Source organism: Hyperolius riggenbachi, chromosome 11, assembly GCF_040937935.1.
Source record: "Hyperolius riggenbachi isolate aHypRig1 chromosome 11, aHypRig1.pri, whole genome shotgun sequence".
NCBI classification, from domain to species: domain Eukaryota; kingdom Metazoa; phylum Chordata; class Amphibia; order Anura; family Hyperoliidae; genus Hyperolius; species Hyperolius riggenbachi.
Window position 1 is genome coordinate 110499124 of NC_090656.1, and position 24468 is coordinate 110523591.

At 47.3% G+C, this 24468-nt stretch overlaps 2 protein-coding genes across 5 annotated transcripts in view; one reads left to right on the forward strand and one right to left on the reverse strand.

Annotated features, from left to right (window-relative positions):
• Positions 1-1559: 1559 nt before the first annotated feature.
• TSSC4 (tumor suppressing subtransferable candidate 4) lies at positions 1560-8648 on the reverse strand. 3 transcript variants are annotated; one of them, XM_068261402.1, is made up of 3 exons: positions 8502-8648; positions 5025-5097; positions 1560-3305 (listed from the first exon to the last, which is right to left on the reverse strand). In XM_068261402.1, exon 3 carries the CDS (start codon positions 3228-3230, stop codon positions 2346-2348), a length of 885 nt encoding a protein of 294 aa, XP_068117503.1. In that variant the 5' UTR covers positions 3231-3305; positions 5025-5097; positions 8502-8648; the 3' UTR covers positions 1560-2345. The 3 variants fall into 3 exon arrangements, with proteins under 3 accessions (XP_068117503.1, XP_068117505.1, XP_068117504.1); XM_068261404.1 differs by having other exon boundaries at positions 8489-8648; XM_068261403.1 differs by having other exon boundaries at positions 8539-8647.
• A 1076-nt stretch (positions 8649-9724) lies between these two features.
• LOC137538486 (uncharacterized) overlaps positions 9725-24468 on the forward strand; it is a 77192-nt gene continuing 62448 nt past the window's right edge. For both annotated transcript variants that reach the window (XR_011024805.1, XM_068260702.1), the window contains exon 1: positions 9725-9848. The gene's annotated coding sequence lies outside the window, so the exon portion shown is untranslated. The remainder of the gene's footprint in view (positions 9849-24468) is intronic.

Genomic DNA, 24468 nt, shown 5'->3' on the forward strand with positions numbered 1-24468 from the left:
GCTAGTACTGTAATACCTCCCCCTCCTCCTGCCCAGACTGAGCTCCCATGAGCCCTTGCTACTGTCTAAAAGTGCCTTGGCTCTCTTAAAACCTGTGGGCGTGGCTTGTTTAGTTTATAGGGAATTAGAGTATTAAAACAAAAAAGTATTTGGCTTGAGGAATGCCATATAAAAAATAGGAAAGGAACACAATTACGCTATGAGTAAAAGTTAATCTCGGATCCACTTTAATGTCTAATTAGAAGTGCTGTTGTGGGGGTAGGGGGGGGGGGACATGCACAAGACACCCTTGCACCAGATTTAGTATACAATTTTTTTTCCTGCTTTTTGTCTTCTAAACCTAGGTGCATCTTATGGTCCTGACTAGTTACATATGCCTTCAGAAAGCCAAAAGATGCTGATCCATTCAGGTGTCAAACTTAAGGCCAGTGGGCCGAATGCGGCCCTCCTTGCCATTTTATGCAGTCCTCGAGAGCTTCAACTGCACATCATTGTAAGCAGTGAAAAACCAAAAGCACCAGCTTCCAATCCAGAGGAGCTCCCTGATGACAGTGTTTCAGGTTGAGACATTGTCGGTTTGAGCTGAGGTGCAGAGTAGCAGAGCAGTGTAATATTTACCTGCTCCAGCGATGTGTCAGAGGTCTCTTCTGTTCTTCCCAGCAGCTACTCGCTCTGTGCTTCCATACTTCCAGCTCCGGATCAAGTGACATGTCTCAGGAGCCAAAGGTAAGCAGCATAGAGCATGTGGCTGTCAGGAAGATCAGAGGAAAATCAAAGCAGTGTTGGAGCAAGTAAATATTATCTCTGCAGAAGGGGTACGAGCCCACCTCCATGGTTGCTACATTTTTGTCAGTAAGTTTGAGACTGTTCAACAAATGTTAAATATTAATGGACTTCTCAGGTAAAGAACCTATACCCCATCTTTACTTACTTAGGGCTTCTTCAAGCCCCTAAAAGCCTGTGTATCGCTCGCTCCAGCTCTGTTCTACTGGGCCCTGCTGCCTCCCATAATATTGAACTGCGGCTTCTGGGTGTGGTAGCTGACAACGGGATCGCGAGCAGCGCATATGCAGAAACCACCGACCGTTACGGGACTGACAACAAAACCCAGGAGAAATCCAAAGCTGCAGCAAGGGACATAGACTTTTAGGGGGTGGAAGAAGCCTCAGGCCTAAAGTTGCAAATAGGTTCTTTACGGATGTCCTTTGATAAACAATTTGCCCACGGCAGAGTATGTTTTCGATTTTGACCCCTTTTATATGATTGAGTTTGACACCCCTGAATCACAGTAAAGCAAACTAGTGACCAGTTCAGGGAGTTTGATTTAATCAGGGCTGGGGAGTCGGAGATGGAGCAATTTTGAGTACCCGGGGAAGGAAGATTTCATAAACTGAGGAGTCGGAAGATTTTGTACAAAATCCACAGCCCTGGTAAGTATTAGACGAAGGAGTCAGAGTCATTTTGGGTACCCGGAGTCGGAGGTTTCATAAACTGAGGAGTCTGATTTTTGTACCGACTCTACAGCCCTGGATTTAATGAGTTCGAAGCAACAACTCTCATCAGGTAAGAAAGTATTTTAATAGTAGTCTGTTCTTAGAATACCAAATACATTATTGATACATTTCTCTGTTGCTCTAAAATGCCTCTGTAATTGCTTCAAAGTTTAAACTGAATACAAAGCTGCAACTTGAGCGGCCTTATACACAGAGCAGCCCTACACTGCTTAGACACGCACAGAGCAGCCCTACACTGCTTACACACACACACGCGCACACACACACACACACCCCAGCCTTACAATGCGAGCACGCGCACACACACACACATACACTATTAGACAAGTTTGTTTGGTTCTATAGAGAGGGAAGTCGATGAGCAGGAGGTATCCCATTGTATCTTGCACCAGGAACTACAATACCAGCTGGCCAAGTAGGATCTTGCTACCACTAGACTTTTGCTAAAACCATCTGAGCATTGAAATAGTGCGTGCATGTTAGCCTACCACACAAACCTGCAGTTGCCCTTACTCCAACTCATCACACAAACATGCAGCAGCGGCCCACACAGACCTGCAATTCTGTTTTATTAAATCAGGCTCCAGTGAGGGCTGCAATGGCATAGAAACCAGTGTATGACATGGTGGTAAAGGAGGCACGGCCGGATTTCCTTACACTGAAGTTCAGAAGACATTAGGGACGGGCAAGGCTCCCAAGAGACGTAATACAGGACTGTGTATTACACAGATTGCAGCCTCGCACACAGTTCAGCATATTGTGATGCAAGCACAGTATGCCACTACAAAACAAAGTTAATATTTCTTTTGACACCCCAAACCCTGTGTTTCCTCACAATGCCTCCTCTTCCTCATCACCTGCTTTAGGTCTGATGTTTTTACGGCTTCGTTTCTTAATCCCATGAAACCCCAGGCCTCCAGTCTCTGCCTGATCTAACGCCTCAGCATCTTCCAGACCATCATCGACCCATTTTTCAGCCACACGAATCTGCCCACCCTGCACTTCGCTTTTCTCAGCATCTTTAGGGCATTTTTTAGGAGGCTTGGTGAAGAGGATTCTACCTTCTGCAGAGCTGGAGGAGTCTTGGTTGTAAGAGAGTGGGGCACTCTCCTTGGAGACCTCCTTGCTTTCCTTTTGATGCTTGAGTTGTGTTAAGAAGCTGAGTGCAGTATTTCGATTGGTGAGGTCGCTGGTGTCTGGCACATCCTCCAGGCTGTACTTGGTCCAGCGTTCTGGGTGTGCTAAATAATCGGGCAAGCGTGCAGAAGTTGCTGAACGCTTTGTAGTGGCCAAAGCTGGGCGGTCGGTACTTGACGGTTTTGTTGTAGCCTCTTGTTCGGATGAGTCAGAGGCAGATGCTTGGGTTTCACAGACTGAAGCAGCAGCCAGCCCTGGCTTCCCTTTAATATTCCTCTTGGAAAGAGGCGAGGACTTCTGTATATCCAGCAAGCCTCCAAAAATGTCAAAACTGCGTCGGGAGAAGCCTGTGTCAGTGCCCTTCAGGGTAAAAGGCTGCACAGAAGCCTTTTGTGTGCTCTCCTGTCGTGTGACTTGCTCATCGTCATCTTCCTCAGAGCTGACAGATGCCACCTCCGCCTCGTCTGACAGGGCGGGATCAGAGTCACTGAGTGACAGAGTGCCAGGATCAGCTGCAGTTTCAAAGGATAATGCACTGAAGGGTTTAGGGGGATTCTCCTCTTCTGGTGATTCAGACATGGCTCAGGAGCTGGAAGTGGAGGATGAGGCTGCTGCAGCAAATAGTGTTTCCCACACAGATAAAGACTCTGATACCTGGAGTAAAATATTTCACAAGCGGTTATTGTTGATACATAAATACCATATGGCAGCACAGAGCACACAAAAAAAAAAACTTCCAGAAAAAAACCTTTTGTCAAATTCTGATATTCAGTACACATTATTGCTCAAGGTAGTTGAAGTAGAGACTCCTATTATGTGTATCGGTACTTCATCGTAAAGGGGGGGTGGGGCGGGGGGAGACGACTGTTCAATATATTAGCACTAATATACAAATGTACCTCTACTGCAATGATGTTGAACTCCAGTTCTCAAGGGCTGAGGTCCTCACACATCTTTGGCGCAGCTCAAATTGATAGTACTGAATTACAAAAGGTTTGGTTCAGCAAGAAGAACATATTTCTCAGTCCATCCTAAACAATGGCATGGATATGGCCCTCAAGAACTGGAGTTCTACCCTTGTTGTCTCTAGACCAGGCATGGGCAAACTTGGCCCTCCAGCTGTTAAGGAACTACAAGTCCCACAATGCATTTGCCTTTAGTCATGACTGTGGCTGTCAGACTCCTGAAATGCATTGTGGGACTTGTAGTTCCTTAACAGCTGGAGGGCCAAGTTTGCCCATGCCTGCTCTAGACTGGCCATCAATCTAGGTAGGAATGGAGTGGCTTGATTACTTCTCAAATCAAATAATGCCATCTAGGTGGAACCAGCTGCATCTGTCTTAGGCAAGGTTTTAAAGGATACCTAAGGTGACATGATGAGATAGACGTGTATGTACAATGCCTAGCACACAAATAACTATGCTTATGCTGTGTTCCTTTTTTTATTTTTCTGCCTGAAAGAGTAAAACATCAGGTATGTAAGTGGCAGTTTCTGTCTGAGTCAGACTACAGTGTGACCCTCACTGATGAGAAATAATAATAAAATAAGAAGAAATTACAACTATAAAACACTTTCCTAGCAGAAAATGGCTTCTGAGAGCAGGAAAGAGATAACAAGGGTCAATAGTTCATAGATTTTTAGCTCTGGCATACTTCAATGAATGTGTCATTGAACAAAAACAACAAAACGATAAAAACTTAAAAAGTAAATTGAAATATAAAATAAAACTGTGGAATATCTTAAAAAGTCAATTTTAGGAGAAGGATAGATACAATTGTTTATTTCATTAGCTTATTGTCACCTCGGATGTCCTTTAAGGCTGTTGTACACTGTTAATTACAATGCCGGCCATACACTTTAAAGCGTACCCGAGATGGGGGATTAGCAATAAAATATATACCTGGGGTTTCCTCTGGCCCCCTCCGGCCTGATCGCTTCCAGTGTCCTCTTCTCCCTAGCCATTCGCCCGCAATTGGCCGCGTAAAGTCCTCTGGTCCGGGGCCAACTGCGCATGCGTGGCCCGGCCATGCTCGCGCTCCCGGCACAAGACAGAGGAGCGTGCCGGGCCGGACTGCCCCGGATTGCAGACGGAGAGGGAGAAGAGAACGCCGTGGGAGCGATCAGGCTGGAGAAAGACCCAGGTATGTATATTTTATTATGGGGGCCCCATCTCAGGTACACTTTAAAGAGGCAATGTGGAGACCTAGCAAAAAATATACTGAATTACTCAGGGTTTCAACATCAGAAACACTTCCTATAGCTATATATTTACTGTATATTAAATGTAGTCCTGCCCTCAGGTAAAGAACAGTAATTCTTTACACACAACACTTTATATTTATTTTAGGGTAAAATAGGCTTTTGTCCTGTACCTTGTCCTGAGCCTGTGCCAGCTCTCCTCTCTCTGGGTCTGTGAATTCCACTAAGAGCTTGAGAGATTTCACCCTGCAAGGGGAAAAGATCACAGTCACGCATATTAATTGGGAGCATAGATGACATTTTTAAAAAGGTAATTTGGCACAAAGCACATTAAAGCCTCGCCCACACTAACGCATGGCCATATGTGTTGCCTAATGTGAAGGAGGCTAAGGGCCTATTTCCACTGCTGTGGAATCCGCAGTGTTTCTCCGCAAGCAATTTCAGCTGGGAAATACTGCCTTGCCACCCAGATCACATGACAGCTCGATCCAGAAGGCATGCTGCATTTTACCACACCATGCAACCCAAATATGACCCCTTACAGTCTGAACAACATGAGTACACTATGCCGAGCAGCAGCAAATCCACCCACATTAAAACCTGTTACACACATCCAATTCTGATTGCCAAATCATTGACCAATTTCACCACCTCCATGTAGTACGAGGGTTTAACTATACAATCTGCACGTAGTATTCAATATATTTTGGCCCTTATACTACATGGAAGTGGTAAATTGGTAGTGATTGCCCAAACAAAATTTGATGTGGGTGCGCAGCCCAACTTTCAGATGTGCTGGTTTTTGGTTCTGTTAAAAGAAAGCCATCAGGTGTTGCATTTACATCTTTGCTGGAACGCGGGCTTTGAAAGGAATCCAAGGTGTGAGACCTATGGAAGCTGCCATATTTATTACCTTTTAAACAATATAAGTTGCCTGGCTGTCCTGCTGATCTTTCTGGCCAATAGGGTCTAAATCACACACCTGAAACAAGCATGCAGCTCATCTTGTCAGATTTGTCTTAGACAGGGGGGCCAGACAGCCAGCTCTGGAGCCCTGGTAGGACAACACTATCTGCAGCGATAAGGTTCCATAGATTTGCAGCAATAGATCTTTTTCGGACCAGATTTCAATCAATCAGAGAGGGACCCATCTTTCTGTACACGTTGTAAGGCCATCTGTTAATGTACGGCCTCCTTTATAGAGCTTGTTCAATAAATTGTCAGCCAGCTCCAGCAGCAAATAACTGGTGAGATTAAAGTACATGCAGCCAAGTCATAAATCAGGTCACTGCTAGGTATGAACAATGAGATGCAAATATATTCTTAATGCATGCAAACCATTTAAATTATATGCAACTTGAAATTGGACCAATCAGAATACCTCCCTGTAAATGTTATTGGTCCAAGCTGCATAACATTTACATATAAATTTGAATGCAAGGAGAAATTATTTGCTTCTCATTGATGGCCCCTAGTCACTACAATCATACTTGCTAAAAATGTAGCATTTTGACAAGCAATTAATCAGAATCCTATCAGAATCCCTCCTACAAAGAGTGAGTATACTGTACTTGGTATATTAACCTTTACTTACAATGTGACTGACCAGGCAAAACATCAAGATCCCCACATTTATATACTATTTGGTTTTGAACTGCATGTTACTAAACGTTTGCTTCTGGGTGCTGAGTATGTGAGACTGTGTCCATACAGACCAGATGTAATTCCTTAGTAGGGATGTCAATAAGATGCTAACGATTCTGAGTTGATGTAAACTGTATGCATTTATTCAGCTTGGATAATCTGAAAAGCTTGGATAATGCTGCATTTTAATGATCAAATTTTAATGATCTAAGGTGCATTTTAATGATCTAAGGTGCATAAAACCTGCATGAACCCTGGAATTACTAGCTTCTGACTATCCCTTAAGGTGCGTACACACTCACTACATCCAGCAACGACGGGTCCGTCAGACCCTCCCACGTTCAGCCGACACATGCACTACTGTCGGCTGAACGTCCGCCCAGCGGTAGAGATGGGACAGAGGTTTCACTGGACGGAGGTCGGGACGGACAGAGGCTTTCGCTGGACGGGGGTCGGGACGGACAGAGGTTTTCGCTGGACGGGGGTCGGGACGGACAGAGGTTTTCGCTGGACGGGGGTCGGGACGGACAGAGGTTTTCGCTAGACGGGGGTCGGGACGGACAGAGGTTTTCGCTGGACGGGGGTCGGGACGGACAGAGGTTTTCGCTGGACGGGGGTCGGGACGGACAGAGGTTTTCGCTGGACGGGGGTCGGGACGGACAGAGGTTTTCGCTGGACGGGGGTCGGGACGGACAGAGGTTTTCGCTGGACGGGGGTCGGGACGGACAGAGGTTTTCGCTGGACGGGGGTCGGGACGGACAGAGGTTTTCGCTGGACGGGGGTCGGGACGGACAGAGGTTTTCGCTGGACGGGGGTCGGGACGGACAGAGGTTTTCGCTGGACGGGGGTCGGGACGGACAGAGGTTTCGCTGGACGGGGGTCGGGCTGGACAGAGATTTCGCTGGTCGGGACGGAACGGACAGAGATTTCGCTGGACGGGACGGAGAGAAATTTTGATGCTAGTCTAGGGGACAAAGCAGGAAACCTCATAGGGAACAGTTCTTCAATTATGTCACCCTCTACTTACAAAGCATTTGAGTGGGTGCTGTTTGCCCAATCGCGTTAGCGGAATTTTGGGAGTAATCAGAGCCAGGATGAAGCAGAGGCTGGAGAAGCAATCAACCTCTGGGCACAGCACCATGAAGGCCCATTCCTCTTCAGCACTCTACATGCCTGCCTGGCTGACTGCCCACCTGCCTCCTCTACCTGCTGCACTCCTTTCTGGCACTCACTAGCAGAAGTATTAAAAACAGCACCCTCCCTGTGTGTTGCTTGTGACACCAGAAGCGGCACTGGCCGGAGCAGTGCTTTTCAGCGCTGCTAGATTTGGGCGCAGCCGGCGCCTCCATGGACTACAATAGGAATCACTCCTATTGCAGCGCTCAGTGAGTAACGTCGGAGCCGTCAGCAGACGGAGCCGAGGTTGCTTAAAAACATAATAATTCGTCCCCCCCTATCCGGTTCAGCCAGGTACAATGCACAACCTAAGTTGTGCCCTATCATGCATGTGCTGGCCCAGTGGCGCTCCTCGATAGGACTCATGAGGTCATGAGCGCTCCGCACATGCACACTGTATTGAGATTTATAGTAGGACATGCACAGAACGCTCCCAGTTTCAGGAACACAAGGAAGTGCGTCAACAGGCCAGCTCATGGGCAGTAGCGCTTAACTTAGCCAAGTCACTGTCATTGTACCCTGAACAGCAAATCAAGGAAGAGAACCAGGACAGCGAGGGACCTACAAGCCTGGGGCTGAAAAGTAAAAACAAAAACACTACACTATTTATGTTCATCTTGGGAATCCTTTAAAAGACATTGGAGGAGGGGTGCACTGTGGAATCTCTGCACTGGGAGTGATGATGACAGCATTGCTATGTGGCACTGCTGCACATGGCCACATTTCCATGCTCTGTGTGGCTAGGAGGTGCACTACATATACACATGTAACATCCTGCCAGGCATGCTGGGCTATGCAGCGATGTCATGACTCATACCGAGAGGACTTACAGGCTCGCCGTGCTGCTCTGGATCGCCTTCAGCTCACCTATAATGACCTCCCTCTGCTCAGCCTCCATACCGCGAGATTACAGCTCACTTCCCGCCATACAACACAGCCGCCGTAGCAGGATATCTCCAGCAGAATGTGGATGTGACATAAAAGTCATGTGACCGAATCAAGTGACCTTCTCAACGTGAAGCGAGCGCATGGATGGAATGAATGACTCCAGCGGCCGTTCTGTAGGCAATAGCGCCACCTGCTGGCCGTTCTAGGAATCGTTTTATGTGGCAAAGAAGGGAAAAAAGTAAAATCATACATGTGAAACGGTTTTCACTTTTGTTGCGAGAAACGTCTGCAGTGTATAATGGCAAACTTATTTGCCCTTGACTACTTGACTCCTAAGGCAGTATAAGGAGTATTGCTGCCAGAGTTGCAAAGGCGAGAAAAAGAAATTTGAGCTTATTCTCGACTTTGGAAATTATTATCAGGATGCAAATTGAAGTGGGAACATCATTTTTTACAATCATTAAATTGCAAATACATGTATGGACGTCCATGCAGGTGACAGCCGTGTGCCAGTCAGATGCTGCAAGCGGCTTCTACTGACACCAGAGTGACCGCATCAAGTGTCAGTGGCTGACACAAACATACACAGTGCTTATGAATGTCACTATTCTGTTGTATTGTATAGCAAACAAATAACTATCAATGCCAAGCAAAATATTTATTAACGATTTATATTGCCATCACGGTGGTGCTGTACAAAGAAAGAAACAAACAAGGGTACATAATATACAGACATTGCTACACATGACAATACAGCCAGTTGGTACATTGTATAGAAGTTGGTAGATGCTTACGTTAATTAGGGGGCCTGGAAATTTAGGCGCGTAGTAAGGCCGATAGTAAAATATTGGTATTAAATACCGATATTTTACTATAAAAGCAGAGCCAGTTATAGACAGGCACATATGAGGGGGCAGTCAGAAATGTGAAGGGGGCACAGAGGCGTATGTAGAGGGATGCATGCATGGCTAGAGCTATGGGCGCCCCCTGCAGCATGGGCGCCATGCCTGCACCCATGTTGTGCAGCCGTAGCTGCTTGGTGTGTGTCCCTATTACGGAGACACAGTCACAGCTGCTCATTCTGTCCAGGAGAGCGATAAGAGAGGAGGCGCCACTAGGGGGAGCTCCAGGCGAGAGTGCACTGAGCTCTGACGTCTCTGAAAGAGAGGGGGAAGCACGCTAAGGATGGTGGGGCTGGAACTGCACGAGACCCAAAGACATGGTAACTGGGACTGATCCTCTCCCTCAGACTCTGCAGGATGGGGAGGACAGTCATTGTGGCATGAAAGGTATGTAGATTAGGTCTGCACAGGAGGAAGGGAGCTCTATATGAAGAACTGACTCTGCTCGCAGAGTTTGTTTAGCTTCCCTGTGAGGCATGTGCAATGTGACAGGCTTCCCTGCAATGCGAGCCTCACTATCTGCTATTGCTGTGTGTACCCCCCCCTCCTCTTGTCTGTTATTGCAGTCTGTCTGTAACTCCCTGTCTGTTATTGCTGTCTGTCTGTGACCCCCTGTCTGTTATTGTTGTCTGTGTGACCCCCCTGTCTGTTTTTGCTGTCTGTCTGTGACCCCCTGTCTGTTATTGCTGTCTGTGTGAACCCCCTGTCCGTTATTGCTGTCTGCGTGATCTCCCTGTCCGTTATTGCTGTCTGTGTGACCACCCCTGTCCGTTATTGCTTTCTGTGTGACCCCCTGTCCGTTATTGCTGTCTGCGTGACCCCCCTGTCCGTTATTGGTGTCTGCGTGACCCCCCTGTCCGTTATTGGTGTCTGCGTGACCCCCCTGTCCGTTATTGGTGTCTGCGTGACCCCCCTGTCCGTTATTGGTGTCTGCGTGACCCCCCTGTCCGTTATTGGTGTCTGCGTGACCCCCCTGTCCGTTATTGGTGTCTGCGTGACCCCCCTGTCCGTTATTGCTGTCTGCGTGACCCCCCTGTCCGTTATTGCTGTCTGCGTGACCCCCCTGTCCGTTATTGCTGTCTGCGTGACCCCCCTGTCCGTTATTGCTGTCTGCGTGACCCCCCTGTCCGTTATTGCTGTCTGCGTGACCCCCCTGTCCGTTATTGCTGTCTGCGTGACCCCCCTGTCCGTTATTGCTGTCTGCGTGACCCCCCTGTCCGTTATTGCTGTCTGTGTGACCCCCCTGTCCGTTATTGCTGTCTGTGTGACCCCCCCCTGTCCGTTATTGCTGTCTGTGTGACCCCCTTGTCCGTTATTGCTGTCTGCGTGACCCCCCTGTCCGTTATTGCTGTCTGCGTGACCCCCCTGTCCGTTATTGCTGTCTGCGTGACCCCCCTGTCTGTTATTGCTGTCTGTGTGACCCCTTCTGTCTGTTATTGCTGTCTGTGTGACCCCTTCTGTCTGTTATTGCTGTCTGTGTGACCCCTCCTGTCTGTTATTGCTGTCTGTGTGACCCCTCCTGTCTGTTATTGCTGTCTGTGTGACCCCTCCTGTCTGTTATTGCTGTCTGTGTGACCCCTCCTGTCTGTTATTGCTGTCTGTGTGACCCCCCTGTCTGTTATTGCTGTCTGTGTGACCCCCCTGTCTGTTATTGCTGTCTGTGTGACACCCCCACCCTGCCTGTCTGTTATTGCTGTCTACTGACTGTACTCTGACACTCACAAGAGGGAAAGATGTTTGATCAGCAGTCACTGTGGGTGCAGGCTTTGCTTCAGTGTAAAGGATGTGGTGTTAGAGGAGGTGTTAGAGGGCAGAGGGGGCTGTATAAACAGCACTATTGTAATCTAGAGATGGACATTTGCAGATATACTTGGAGAATGATTATCATAAAATTTGCACTATTATATATAACAATGTAATACAGTACTATCTCTGGCGTTCCCTCTCTGCCCACTGCTCTATCACTTTCTTTCCTCCTCTCTTGCTGTCTCTCCCAGTATATCTCGGACCGCCTGTTCTGTTTTGCTTTCTCTGGCAACAATCTCTGCCCGTTCTCTCTGTTCACCATCACTTTATTTCACCATTTGCCAATGTATTTATGTAGCAGTAACGTCTTCTGCAGCACTTTACAGAGTACCAAGTAATGTCACTGATTGTCCCAATCTAATCCTACCATAGTCATAGTATAGTGTCCTACCTTATTATTATTAATATTATTATATATTTATTGATACAGAACTGACAGAGAAGGGGGGGCGCAATTTCAGTGTTTGCCATAGGCGCTTTATTACCAAGATACGCCCCTGAGGGGGCATCATGTCTGAGAACATTTCTGGTAGATACGGTAGTGCGGCATGGTCATGACATCATGTGGGCGTGGCTAACTGTAATGTAGTTCTACCAGTTAATGTAGTTACATAAAAAAAAAATAAAGTAAATGCACATAATGACAGACAGCGTTTCCCCAGTAAATGCACATAAGAGACAGTTTCACCAGTAAATGCATGTAATGAGAGACAGCATTTCACCAGTAAATGTACATAATGACAGACAGCATTTCCCCCAGTAAATGCATATAAGAGACAGCGTTTCACCAGTAAATGCACGTAATGAGAGACAGCGTTTCCCCAGTAAATGCATGTAATGAGAGACAGCCTTTCACCAGTAAATGCACGTAATGAGAGACGGCATTTCACCAGTAAATGCCCATAAGAGACAGCGTTTCACCAGTGTAAATGCACATAAGAAACAGCGTTTCACCAGTAAATGCACGTAATGAAAAACAGCCAGTGCCCCCAGTATATGTAGCCACTAGCCAGGTCTATAGGTGTCCCCAGTATATGTAGCCAGGTGTATAGGTGTCCCCAGTATAGGTAGCCAGGTGTATAGTTGTCCCCAGTATAGGAAGCCAGAAGTATAGCTGTCCTCAGTATATATAGCCAGGCGTATAGCTGTCCCCAGTATATGTAGCCAGGTGTATAGGTAGCCAGGACTTACCGTGTCCACAGTATAGCCAGGTGTATAGATGTCCCCAGGAGGGGTGGCAGCGGAGAGACGAAGGAGATCTGTGCACCGCTACTCTGGTCCAGACCAGAGAAGCGGCGCACAGATCTCCTTACCGTGCCGGAATAGGAAGTGTTCTGCCGCCGCCTGCCGCTCATATCTGGAGGGGGGAGCGAGGGAGGGGGAGCCCCAGGTGAGGGAAGGGGGGAGACGTTTCCCCTTCCCCGCTGCTGTGCCCATCGCTCCCTCTTCTCTCCACTGCCACCCCATCTGCTTCAGGGGGCATTGTATTTATTTGAGGGGGCATGCCCCCTCTTGCCACGCGCTAGAGCCGGCTCTGTGTTGATATTAAATAATGATATATATTTTACTATGGCCAATCCTAACCCTACTCTCATACAGAATCCTCCCCTGACACTTAACACCAACCCCCCCCCCCCCGAAAACCTCTTGCCTGATGCCTAACACACACACCCCACACACACCAACCTAATGCCTAAAAGTAACCCCCCCGCTCGCATACACTACCTACCTAATGCCTAAAACTAACACAACCCCCCCCCCCCTCCCCCCCCATCCACTGCATTAGAGATGGCCCGAACGGTTTGCCGGCAAAAGGAAACCGGCGAACTTCCGTGGTTCGCGATCGCGGAGAACCGCACACTTTTTTGGAAGTTCGGTCCACCCCTACACTACATCATTAGGGTCAACTTTGACCCTCTACATACACAGTCAGCAGACACATTGTAGGCAATCAGGCTACACTCTTTCCTGGAGCGTCACCCCCCCCCCCCCCCTTATAAAAGACAGGCAGCGTCAGGCATTGGAGTCACTCGTGTGCCTGCAGTAATTAGAGAAGGGAGAGCTGCTGCTGCTGCAGAGAGAGCTATAGGTAAAGCTTAGTTAGGCTCTTGTAGGCTTGTTAGCTTGCGCCTTGCTGATTCTTATTGCTAAAAAAGCTCCCCTCAACAGCTCCTTTGAGAGCTAATCTTGTTCTTGTGATCTATTTTTTTTTCTGTGTGGCCCACTTGCATTATATACAGCCCTGTCAGTCAGTCGCAGCTAGCCTTTGGCCCCTTGGTGGTAATTTCTACTGTGCCACTGCCAGGCCCAGCACCAGGGCCGGCCTTTGACCTGAGCGACCGGTGCGATCGCTCAGGCCGCCGGCCTCCAGGGGGCGCTCCTGCCGCCTGTGTTTTAATGCGGAAGCTGCGGCCCCGGCTGGGTCCGTCTCGCTCCGCCCCCTGGTGCCGCAAACAAACATGCCCGTAATAGAGGGGAAGCCGCGGGGAGGGCAGCCCGACCTCTCCCTCCCTTCCTCTCCGGGCTACCCTCCGTGCTCCCCCCTCCGATGCTGCTGCAGACTGCAGAAAGAACAACTCACCTCCCTTCCCTTAAGCAGGAAGTTTAGTGTGCATCAGTGACAATGTAGAAGAGGAGACCAGCGGCAAATGACGTGAGAGGCGCCGGCGATCGGAACCAGGGAGGTGAGTTGTTCTCTCTGCAGTCTGCAGCAGCATCGGAGGGGGGAGCACAGAGGGTGGCCCGGAGAGGAAGGGAGGGAGAGGTCGGGCTGCCCTCCCCACGGCTCCCCCTCCAATATGAGGGTGGGGGGCACCTACCTACCTACCTACCTACCTAATCTATACTGGGGGCAGCTACTTATCTTGCCAATACTGGGGGGACCTACCTATCTAACCTATACTGGGGGGCACCTATCTAATCTAACCTATACTCGGGGCAGCTACCTATCTAACCTATACTGGGGGCACCTACCTATCTAACCTATACTGGGGGGGGGGGCAGCTACCTATCTAATCTATACTGGGGGCAGCTCCCTATCTAATCTATACTGGGGGCAGAAACCTATCTAATCTATACTGGGGGCACCTACCTATCTAATCTATACTGGAGGCAGCAACCTATCTAATCTATACTGGGGGCAGCTACCTATCTAACCTATACTTATTCAGACATGCGATTTTTCATGCATCACTGAAACCTGGATTGATGCCAATGCGGGCACCACACTGGAAGCAACCATCCCATACAATTACTCAGTCCTAAGTGAGGGAAGACGAGACCGCAGAGGAGGGGGTGTAGCAATTTGTGGCAAAACAACTCTGCAGCTCAGGGCCCTGAATGTTGGCTCAACAAAGTCCTTTGAATGTATAGGTGCCCAGATCTCAGCTGGTAAAGGCTTCAAAATTTTAGTGGTTTATCGTCCCCCCGGAGATGCTGACCCTTTCCTACAGGAATTCCCAGAACTTCTGGCCATGCTAACTCTGTCTTATCCGAGATGGATCATCCTTGGTGACTTCAATGTCCGGGCTGATAACACTCAATCACAAGATGCAAATGAACTAATAAATCTCATGGGTGGACTAGGCTTCACACAAGTTGTAAAATCAGCTACCCACAGAGGAGGGCATACGCTAGACTTACTGTTCCACCTTGGAATGGACATTAGTAACATAACAGTAACCGCAGTGGTGTGGTCACCCTATCAAGCAGCTCCCTAAAGAAACAATCAAAACCCGTCCCCTGAGTAAATTAACACCGGAGAGGATAACTGCCAACCTGGATTTTACAAATCTGCTCCACAGCCAAATGGACCCAAACACTCTAGTAACCCAGTACAACACCACGATATATGAAACACTTGACAGTATTGCCCCATGGCGCACCAAATCAGCAATCAAAAAGCAGAAAGCTAATTGGTTTGACAAAACCATCATGGATCTAAAAAAGAAAGGGCGCAGACTAGAAAGACAGTGGCGTAAATCAGGGACTGAGGAGCACAAATCTAGCCTAGTTCAACACCTCAGACAATACCAACAAGCAATAACCAAGAAAAAATCAGACTTTATCTCGCACAAAATATCTACAGCCAACAACAGAGCTGCTCAACTCTTCCACACAGTGGAATCACTCTGCAATCCTTCCTGCCTAAAAGCCCCAACCACATACTCCAGGGAAAGGTGTGAAGAATTCTCTGCCTTCTTCACAAACAAGGTGTCTACCATCCGTGCCAGCATTACACCAACTACATCAATTGACCACTGGACGTTGCATATGCCTACTACCGTACCACCATGGCAAGTCTTTGACACTCTGAGTGTAGAAAATTTTGGAATTCTCATTCAAAGTCTCCGCCCCACTACCTGCGACCTGGATCCTGGCCCAACTGGATCCTTAATGCAGTGCCCAGAGCTGATCAGGCCAGCACTTCACAAAATCACTCAGTGCTCCTTGCAAAGTGGTCTTTTCCCAGAAGAACTAAAGAAAGCAATCATAAAACCCCTCCTGAAGAAACCATCACTAGATCCTGATTCTGTAACCAACTACAGACCGGTGGCGAACTTACCATTCCTATCAAAAGTTATCGAGAAAGCAGTCGCCAACCAGCTAGAAGCCAGGCTTACAGATAACAACATCTTTGATACTTTTCAGTCAGGATTCAGGAAAAGGCACAGCACTGAAACAGCATTAGTCCGAGTAATGAATGATCTACTTACTGCAAGGGACAAGGGTGATTGCTCAATTCTGATTCTTCTTGACTTTTCAGCAGCATTTGATACTGTGGATCATAAAATTCGTATCCAGCGACTGAAGAATTACTGTGGCCTAAGGGGTACTGTTCTTAGATGGTTTCAGACCTTCCTATCTGGCAGGACACAGCAAGTATGTCTGGGCACACACTACTCTAATCCAGTGCCACTTGCCTATGGAGTTCCACAGGGTTCTGTACTATCACCATTACTCTTTGCAGCCTATATGCTCCCACTGGGCAAAATAATCCAGAACTATGGCCTAGGATACCATTGTTATGCAGATGACACACAACTGTATCTGTCCTTCAAGCCTGGCACCCAAGACCCATCAGCATCCATAAATGCGTGTCTAGTGGATTTACAAAATTGGATGAACACCAGCTGGCTGAGGCTGAACTCTGACAAAACAGAGGTGTTGGTGGTAGGTGGTCCACACATGATGGATAAAGTTCAAAACGCTCACCACCTCAAACTAGCAATTGGGGGAGATACTGTACAGTATAAAGACTCTGTGCGAAACCTTGGGGTGATCCTGGATGGAAATCTAAAACTCAGACAGCAGGTATCAGCTGTCGTCAAGTCTTCCTTCTTCCATCTAAGAAATATAGCGAAAATCAAACACCTTATCCCAGCTGAAGACCTACCTGCCCTGGTTCACGCATTTGTATCCTCCCGCCTAGACTACTGCAACGCCCTGTTCATCTGATCTACAGATAAGGCTCTGCGCCCCTTACAGCTAGTACAGAATGCTGCAGCCAGACTCCTAGCCAATGCCCCCCGCAGCTCACACATCACCCCAGTACTGCAAACTCTTCACTGGTTGCCAGTAAAATGGAGAATCAATTTTAAGATCTGCCTGCTGACATTCAAGGCTCTACACCACATGGGACCCAAATACATAGCGGATCTATTGGAACTTTATGCCCCTTCACGCACCCTCCGCTCTGCCAACAAGATGAAGCTGGTTATTCCCAGGATACACTTAACATTTGGTGCTCGGGCCTTTTCCTACGCAGCCCCTACTCTATGGAACTCACTTCCACAATCAGTACGAGAGGCTCCTTCTCTGGACAGCTTTAAAAAAAGGCTAAAAACTCACCTCTTTTCCCGAGCCTTTGAGACTGCATAATGCAGGGTCACAGCGCTTTGAGTCCCCAGGGAGAAAAGCGCTATATAAATATTATTGTTGTTATTGTTACTGGGGGCAGCTACCTATCTAATCTATACTGGGGGCAGCAACCTATCTAATCTATACTGGGGGCAGCTACCTATCTAACCTATACTGGGGGCAGCTACCTATCTAATCTATACTGGGGGCAGCAACCTATCTAAGCTATACTGGGGGCAGCTACCTATCTAACCTATACTGGGGGCAGCTACCTATCTAATCTATACTGGGGGAAGCTACCTATCTAATCTATACTGGGGGCAGCTACCTATCTAACCTATACTGGGGGGCAGCTGCCTATCTAATCTATACTGGGAGCAGCAACCTATCTAATCTATACTGGGGGCAGCAACCTATCTAATCTATACTGGGGGCAGCTACCTATCTAATCTATACTGGGGGCAGCAACCTATCTAATCTATACTGGGGGCAGCTACCTATCTAAACTATACTGGGGGAAGCTACCTATCTAATCTATACTGGGGGCAGCAACCTATCTAACCTATACTGGGGGCAGCTACCTATCTAATCTATACTGGGGGCAGCTACCTATCTAATCTATACTGGGGGCAGCAACCTATCTAATCTATACTGGGGGCAGCAACCCATTTAATCTATACTGGGGGCAGCAACCCATCTAATCTATACTGGGGGAAGCTGCCCATCTAATCTATACTGGGGGAAGCTACCTATCTAACCTATACTGGGGGCAGCTACCTATCTAATCTATACTAGGGGCAGCTACCTATCTAATCTATACTAGGGGCAGCTACCTATCTAATCTATACTAGGGGCAGCTACCTATCTAATCTATACTGGGGGCAGCTACCTATCTAACCTATACTGGTGGCACCTACCTATGGTAGATCCCCCCCCCCCTTAGTGTATATAGGCTACTTATCTTGCCAATACTGGGGGGACCTACCTATCTAACCTATACTGGGGGGCACCTATCTAATCTAACCTATACTCGGGGCAGCTACCTATCTAACCTATACTGGGGGGCAGCTACCTAACTAACCTATACTGGGGGCACCTACCTATCTAACCTATACTGGGGGGGGCAGCTACCTATCTAATCTATACTGGGGGCAGCTCCCTATCTAATCTATACTGGGGGTAGAAACCTATCTAATCTATACTGGGGGCAGCTACCTATCTAACCTATACTGGGGGCAGCTATCTATCTAATCTATACTGGAGGCAGCAACCTATCTAATCTATACTGGGGGCAGCTACCTATCTAACCTATACTGGGGGCAGCTACCTATCTAACCTATACTGGGGGGACAGCTACCTATCTAATCTATACTGGGGGCAGCTCCCTATCTAATCTATACTGGGGGCAGCAACCTATCTAATCTATACTGGGGGCAGCAACCTATCTAACCTATACTGGGGGCAGCTACCTATCTAATCTATACTGGGGGCAGCAACCTATCTAATCTATACTGGGGGCAGCTACCTATCTAACCTATACTGGGGGCAGCTACCTATCTAATCTATACTGGGGGCAGCAACCTATCTAAGCTATACTGGGGGCAGCTACCTATCTAACCTATACTGGGGGCAGCTACCTATCTAATCTATACTGGGGGAAGCTACCTATCTAATCTATACTGGGGGCAGCTACCTATCTAACCTATACTGGGGGGCAGCTGCCTATCTAATCTATACTGGGGGCAGCAACCTATCTAATCTATACTGGGGGCAGCAACCTATCTAATCTATACTGGGGGCAGCTACCTATCTAATCTATACTGGGGGCAGCAACCTATCTAATCTATACTGGGGGCAGCTACCTATCTAATCTATACTGGGGGCAGCAACCTATCTAACCTATACTGGGGGCAGCAACCCATCTAATCTATACTGGGGGCAGCAACCCATCTAATCTATACTGGGGGAAGCTGCCTATCTAATCTATACTGGGGGCAGCTACCTATCTAACCTATACTGGGGGCAGCTACCTATCTAATCTATACTGGGGGCAGCTACCTATCTAACCTATACTGGGGGCACCTATCTATGGTAGATCCCCCCCCCCCCCCTTAGTGTATATAGGCTACTAGTCTTGTAGATGTAGGCAGATTCCCCCTTTAGTGTATATAGGCTACTGGTCTTGCAGTCGCAGATCCCCTTTTAGTGTATTTAGGCAGCAGATTCCACCCCCCCCCCATTAGTGTATGTAGTGGTGCGCTCACACGCAAAGAGGATGAATTGGGGGGGGGGGGGGGGGCGCCAAAATCTGGTTATGCTCAGGGCGCTGTGAAACCTAAGGCCGGCCCTGCCCAGCACATTCAGTGACTACCTGTGTGTGTGACAGGCAGCTGCACATTTGTAATCCCAATTACTGCACCTGTTCACTGTTCAGTGCACCTACCTACGTGAGCGCACGCATTGTTAATACCACCAGTCATTGCAGCTGTTCACGGTACCTGTGTGTGTGTGTGTGACAGCTGCACATTTGTAATACCAATCACTGCACCTGTTCACTGTTCAGTGCACCTACCTACCTACCTACGTGAGCACACGCATTGTTAATACCACCAGTCATTGCAGCTGTTCACGATACCTGTGTGTGTGTGTGTGTGTGTGTGTGTGTGTGTGTGTGTGTGTGTGTGTGTGTGTGTGTGTGTGACAGCTGCACATTTGTAATCCCAATCACTGCACCTGTTCACTGTTCAGTGCACTTACCTACCTACCTACCTATGTGAGCACACGCATTGTTAATACCACCAGTCATTGCAGCTGTTCACGGTACCTGTGTGTGTGTGTGTGTGTGTGACAACCACCAGCGCTACTCCAGCGCTACTCCAAGTACCACATCCGCTACATTTGACGCTTCGCAGGAGTTATTTGGTGGGTAAATCACTGATTCACAGCCATTATTGTTACAAGATGAAGGCGCTAAGCAAGTTACACCACCTCATATGTCTGAGTTAGGCGACACTATGGACGTAACTTGTGAGGAGGAGGATGATGAAGTACCTGTTGTTGGTGCAGTTGTGGAGGTGTTTGATACAAGCAAAGCTGGGGAGGATGATTATGATGATACGGATGCAACGTGGGTTCCCAATAGAAGAGATGAACAGGGGGACAGTTCAGAGGGGGAGTCAGAGAGGAGTAGGAGGAGACGAGTTGCTGAAAGAAGCAGGAGGAGCTCGTAATCAGAAACAGCTGGTGGCCGTGTCCGGGGCCATGTATCGCCACCTATGGACAGCCAGCCAACATGCCCTTCAACGTCAGCTCCTGACGCCACCATAGTGCCCACACCCCTGGGTGGCAAAGCGGTGTGGACATTTTTTAGTGTGTATGCCAAAGATCAGAGCAATGCCATCTGAACTCTCTGCTACCAAAAATTGAGCCGTGGAAAGGTCACGTGGGAAGGCAAACACCCACATAGGGACAACTGCCTTACGAAGGCACATGCAGAAAAGGCAAAAACTGCAATGGGAAGAGCACCTGAGCAAAAGCAGCACACAAAAGCAAAGCCACCCTCCTTCTCCTCTTCCTCCTTCAGGTGCATCATCTTCTTCAGCCGCTTTCTCCCTTGCACCTTCACAATCACAGCCAACCTCCTCCACTCCGCCTCTCACCTTGAGCTGCTCCTGCTCCTCTGCCCACAGCAGCAGCCAGGTGTCCGTGAGGGAAATCTTTGAGCGGAAGAAGCCAATGTCTGCCAGTCACCCCCTTGCCCGGCTTCTGACAGCTGGCTTGGCGGAACTGTTATCCCTAACAAGATAAAATAGTAGTGTGGTTCCACCCCTGCAAAATAGCTTCACAGTCCAATGTATACAAACAAACAGGGTTTTTTGTTGAACCAAAGTTCTCTTTTATTCTTCAATATTATCCTTCAGAAAGCAGGTGATAAGCGTAGATATGACATCAGACCTTCATTTCACAAAACAATGCCTGACACATGTTTCACGGCCATAAGCCGCTTCCTCAGAGGCGCACCACAAACAAACATCTGTCAAAATATATAGATAAACATATACATACCATTAAAGACCCATGCACATATCAGGAAAAATAGCCATGATAAAATATAGATATGTATTCATCTTACCCAAATCTAGACCATAAAAACACCAACGCGATCTATAACAACAAAACACGTGTCAGGCATTGTTTTGTGAAATGAGGAACTGTTATCCCGCCAGCTGTTACTATACATATAGCTGGTGGACTCTGAGGCCTTCCGAAAATTTGTGGCCATTGGGACATCGCAGTGGAAGATACCAGGCTGCAATTATTTCTCAAAAAAGGCGATACCCAAACTGTACCGGGAAGTAGAAAGGCAAGTGGTGTCATCTCTGGCACACAGCGTTGGGTCAAGGGTCCATCTGACCACGGATGCCTGGTCTGCCAAGCACGGTCAGGGCAGGTACATTACTTACACAGCCCATTGGGTCAACCTGGTGACCGATGGCAAGCAGGGAGTACGTGGCTGTGCAGCGGACCAACTTGTGACACCTCCACAGCTTGCAGGCCTGCTGCCACCTCCTCTCCTTCTCCTCCTACTCCTCCTGCTACATCCTCTTCGCTGTCGTCCTCCTCCTTCTCCTCCTTGGCTGAGTGGCAGCGCAAATCTACTGGTGCTGCGATCTCCTCTCCAGCTAGACAGCCCCAGCTCCCCAGGGCCTATGCTGCTAGCCAGGTACGACGGTGTCACGCCATCTTAGACATTTTTTTAGAGGAAGAGGAGGAAATAGAAGAGGAAGAACAAAGCACAGACAAGGAAAGAAAAGGAACAGAGAGGCAGGACCAAAAGGAGGAAACCCCATCAGAAACAGAAAAAGAGAGGGAAGGGGAAAAAGGAGAGACAGCCAATTCTAAAAAAGAGAGTACAGCCCCCCAGAAAAGGCAAAAGGAATTAGAATGGGATAAAGAGGGCCCAGGGGAGGATGAAAACAATATTTGTCTCAGTGTTGAACAAGGGCTTGTCGTTCTTCCCAGTTTGTGGAGGAGACGCCTTTGATACATACCGTGATATTCAAATGTTTTTACGAAAGGTTCTTTTGAAGAAAATGTTTTCGAAACAGAGCCTGGTGGCCACTGAATCTGAGCAGGATGATGGTAATGAAATAAAGATTACATCTCTTAAAGAGAGAGAAACCCTTAGGGAATAGGGACCTAGAAGTGCTATTTGAGGAAGGGGTGTGTGAAAATATAGCCAGTATGGAGTCAATCATACCCGCTAATCTTAGGAAAAAAACAAAATTTTTGCCATCTATTTCGTCTGATAAAAATGTTCAGATTTTTTTCTGAGTTAGTAACAAGAGACCTAGAAAAGATTAAGTGGGGAAAAAAGAGGGACAACCTAACTGAAGAGGAAAGAAAAGCGTTGGAAGAACTCAAAGGTAAGAATAACGTTGTCATTAGAGGTAGCGACAAGGGTGGTAACATTGTCCTGTGGAGCAAAGAGCCATACTTTCTTGAAATGAAGAGACAATTAGAACATGATCATACATATGTCAAGCTGAGAGATAATCCTTTTCCAGAAATAATTAAGAAAAGAGACATGATTTTGGATGAAGCGTTGGCGAATGAACTAATAACAGTGAATATGGTTTTATGAAGACCAAGACTTATAGAATACCATGTTTCTATTTAATACCAAAAATACACAAAAATTGTACAACTCCACCAGGGCGCCCCATAGTGTCTGCTGTTGAGGACCCACTGGGGAAAGTTGGGACCTTTATAGATGAAAATTTAAAAGGAATCGTGGAGCGATTACCGTCGTTTATAAAAGATACTCGGGATCTTCTGTTAATGTTAGAGGAATTTGAAGTGTATGAAACGGATTATCTAGTAGGCATTGACATTGAATCTCTATATACATCCATCCCTCATGAAGTAGGGATGGATGCAGTAGCAGGATATCTAAGACAAGAAATTGGAACCTCAAATGGTAGGAACCAAGTAATAATGGACTTATTGGAATTGGTACTAACTCATAATTGTTTTATGGAAGATGGTGTGATGTACAGACAGGCAAGGGGGACGTCAATGGGGGTCGCATGCGCACCAGCGTATGCATGTCTACATTTGGGCGTATGGGAACGCCAGGACGTGTATGGAAGGCCTGAATTCGGTGCGCATGCGGCCCTCTGGCTGAGGTATGTGGATGACGTCCTTCTTGTCTGGAGAGGGACTGAGGAGTCTCTATTGACATTTCTGATGGAATTGAATGACAACACACGTAATTTGAAAATTACATATACAATAGATAAAGAGAGTATAACTTTCTTAGATTTGAAGATTAAAAAAGAACAAGGGAAATTAGAAACGTGTGTTTATAGAAAGGAGACAGCTGGAAATACTTACGTGCATGGAGACAGTTTCCACCCTGCAGCCCAAAAGTGGGGGATTCCCTATGGGCAGTTGGTGAGAGTAAGACGAAATTGTTCAGTAGAAAAAGAATTCCAGGAAGAGGTAGGAAAAATGACCAATCGATTCAGGAAAAGGGGATATCCAGAGGAAGTTTTGGAAAAAGCAACAAATAGAGCCATGAGTTTGGATCGACAGAGTTCTCTAACAAAAAAGAAAAAAAGGGATAATGATGGTAAGGTCAGATTAATAACAAAATATGGCTCACATTGGCCCCAAGTAAAAGAAGTGTTGAACAAACATTGGTATATTATGGGAAGAGATCCAATTCTGTCGAAAATTGTAGACCCCTACCCAGCAATGACAGCAAGGAGAGCACCAAATTTGAAGGATTCATTGATTAAAACAGAAATCTATTCTAAAAACACAGAGTATGGGGTTAGAAGGTAGGGGCTTTTTGGCCCCACGCCCAGTTGGAATGTATCCATGCGGTAAGTGTATCTACTGTAAGTTGGTGGATAAAACCAAAATATTTAACAATGCCAAAGGTGACAGACAGTATGATATCAGAACACTTACTAATTGCAATACAGTAGGGGTGGTTTACATGATTTCCTGCCCATGTGGCTTAAAGTATGTTGGCAAGACCGGCAGATTACTTAAAAAGACTCCGTAACAAAAAGTGCATCCTGTTTTTTATCATCCTCCAAGTTCCAAAAGCTATTCTAATGTGTTCTGGCTTACTGCAGCACTTTCTGCTATCACAGTCTCTGTAATAAATCAATGTATCTTTCCCCTGTCAGACTTGTCGGCCTGTGTCTGGAAGGCTGCCAAGTTCTTCAGTGTTGTGGTTCTGCTATGAACTCACCCTTCCAGGCCCCTCTCTGCACACTGCCTGTGTGTTATTTAGATTAGAGCAGCTTCTCTCTTATCTTTTACAAGC

Coding starts and splice junctions, on each gene's coding strand:
- TSSC4 (XM_068261402.1), bottom strand. CDS start 3,230: ATGTCTGAATCACCAGAAGAGGAGAATCCCCCTAAACCCTTCAGTGCA.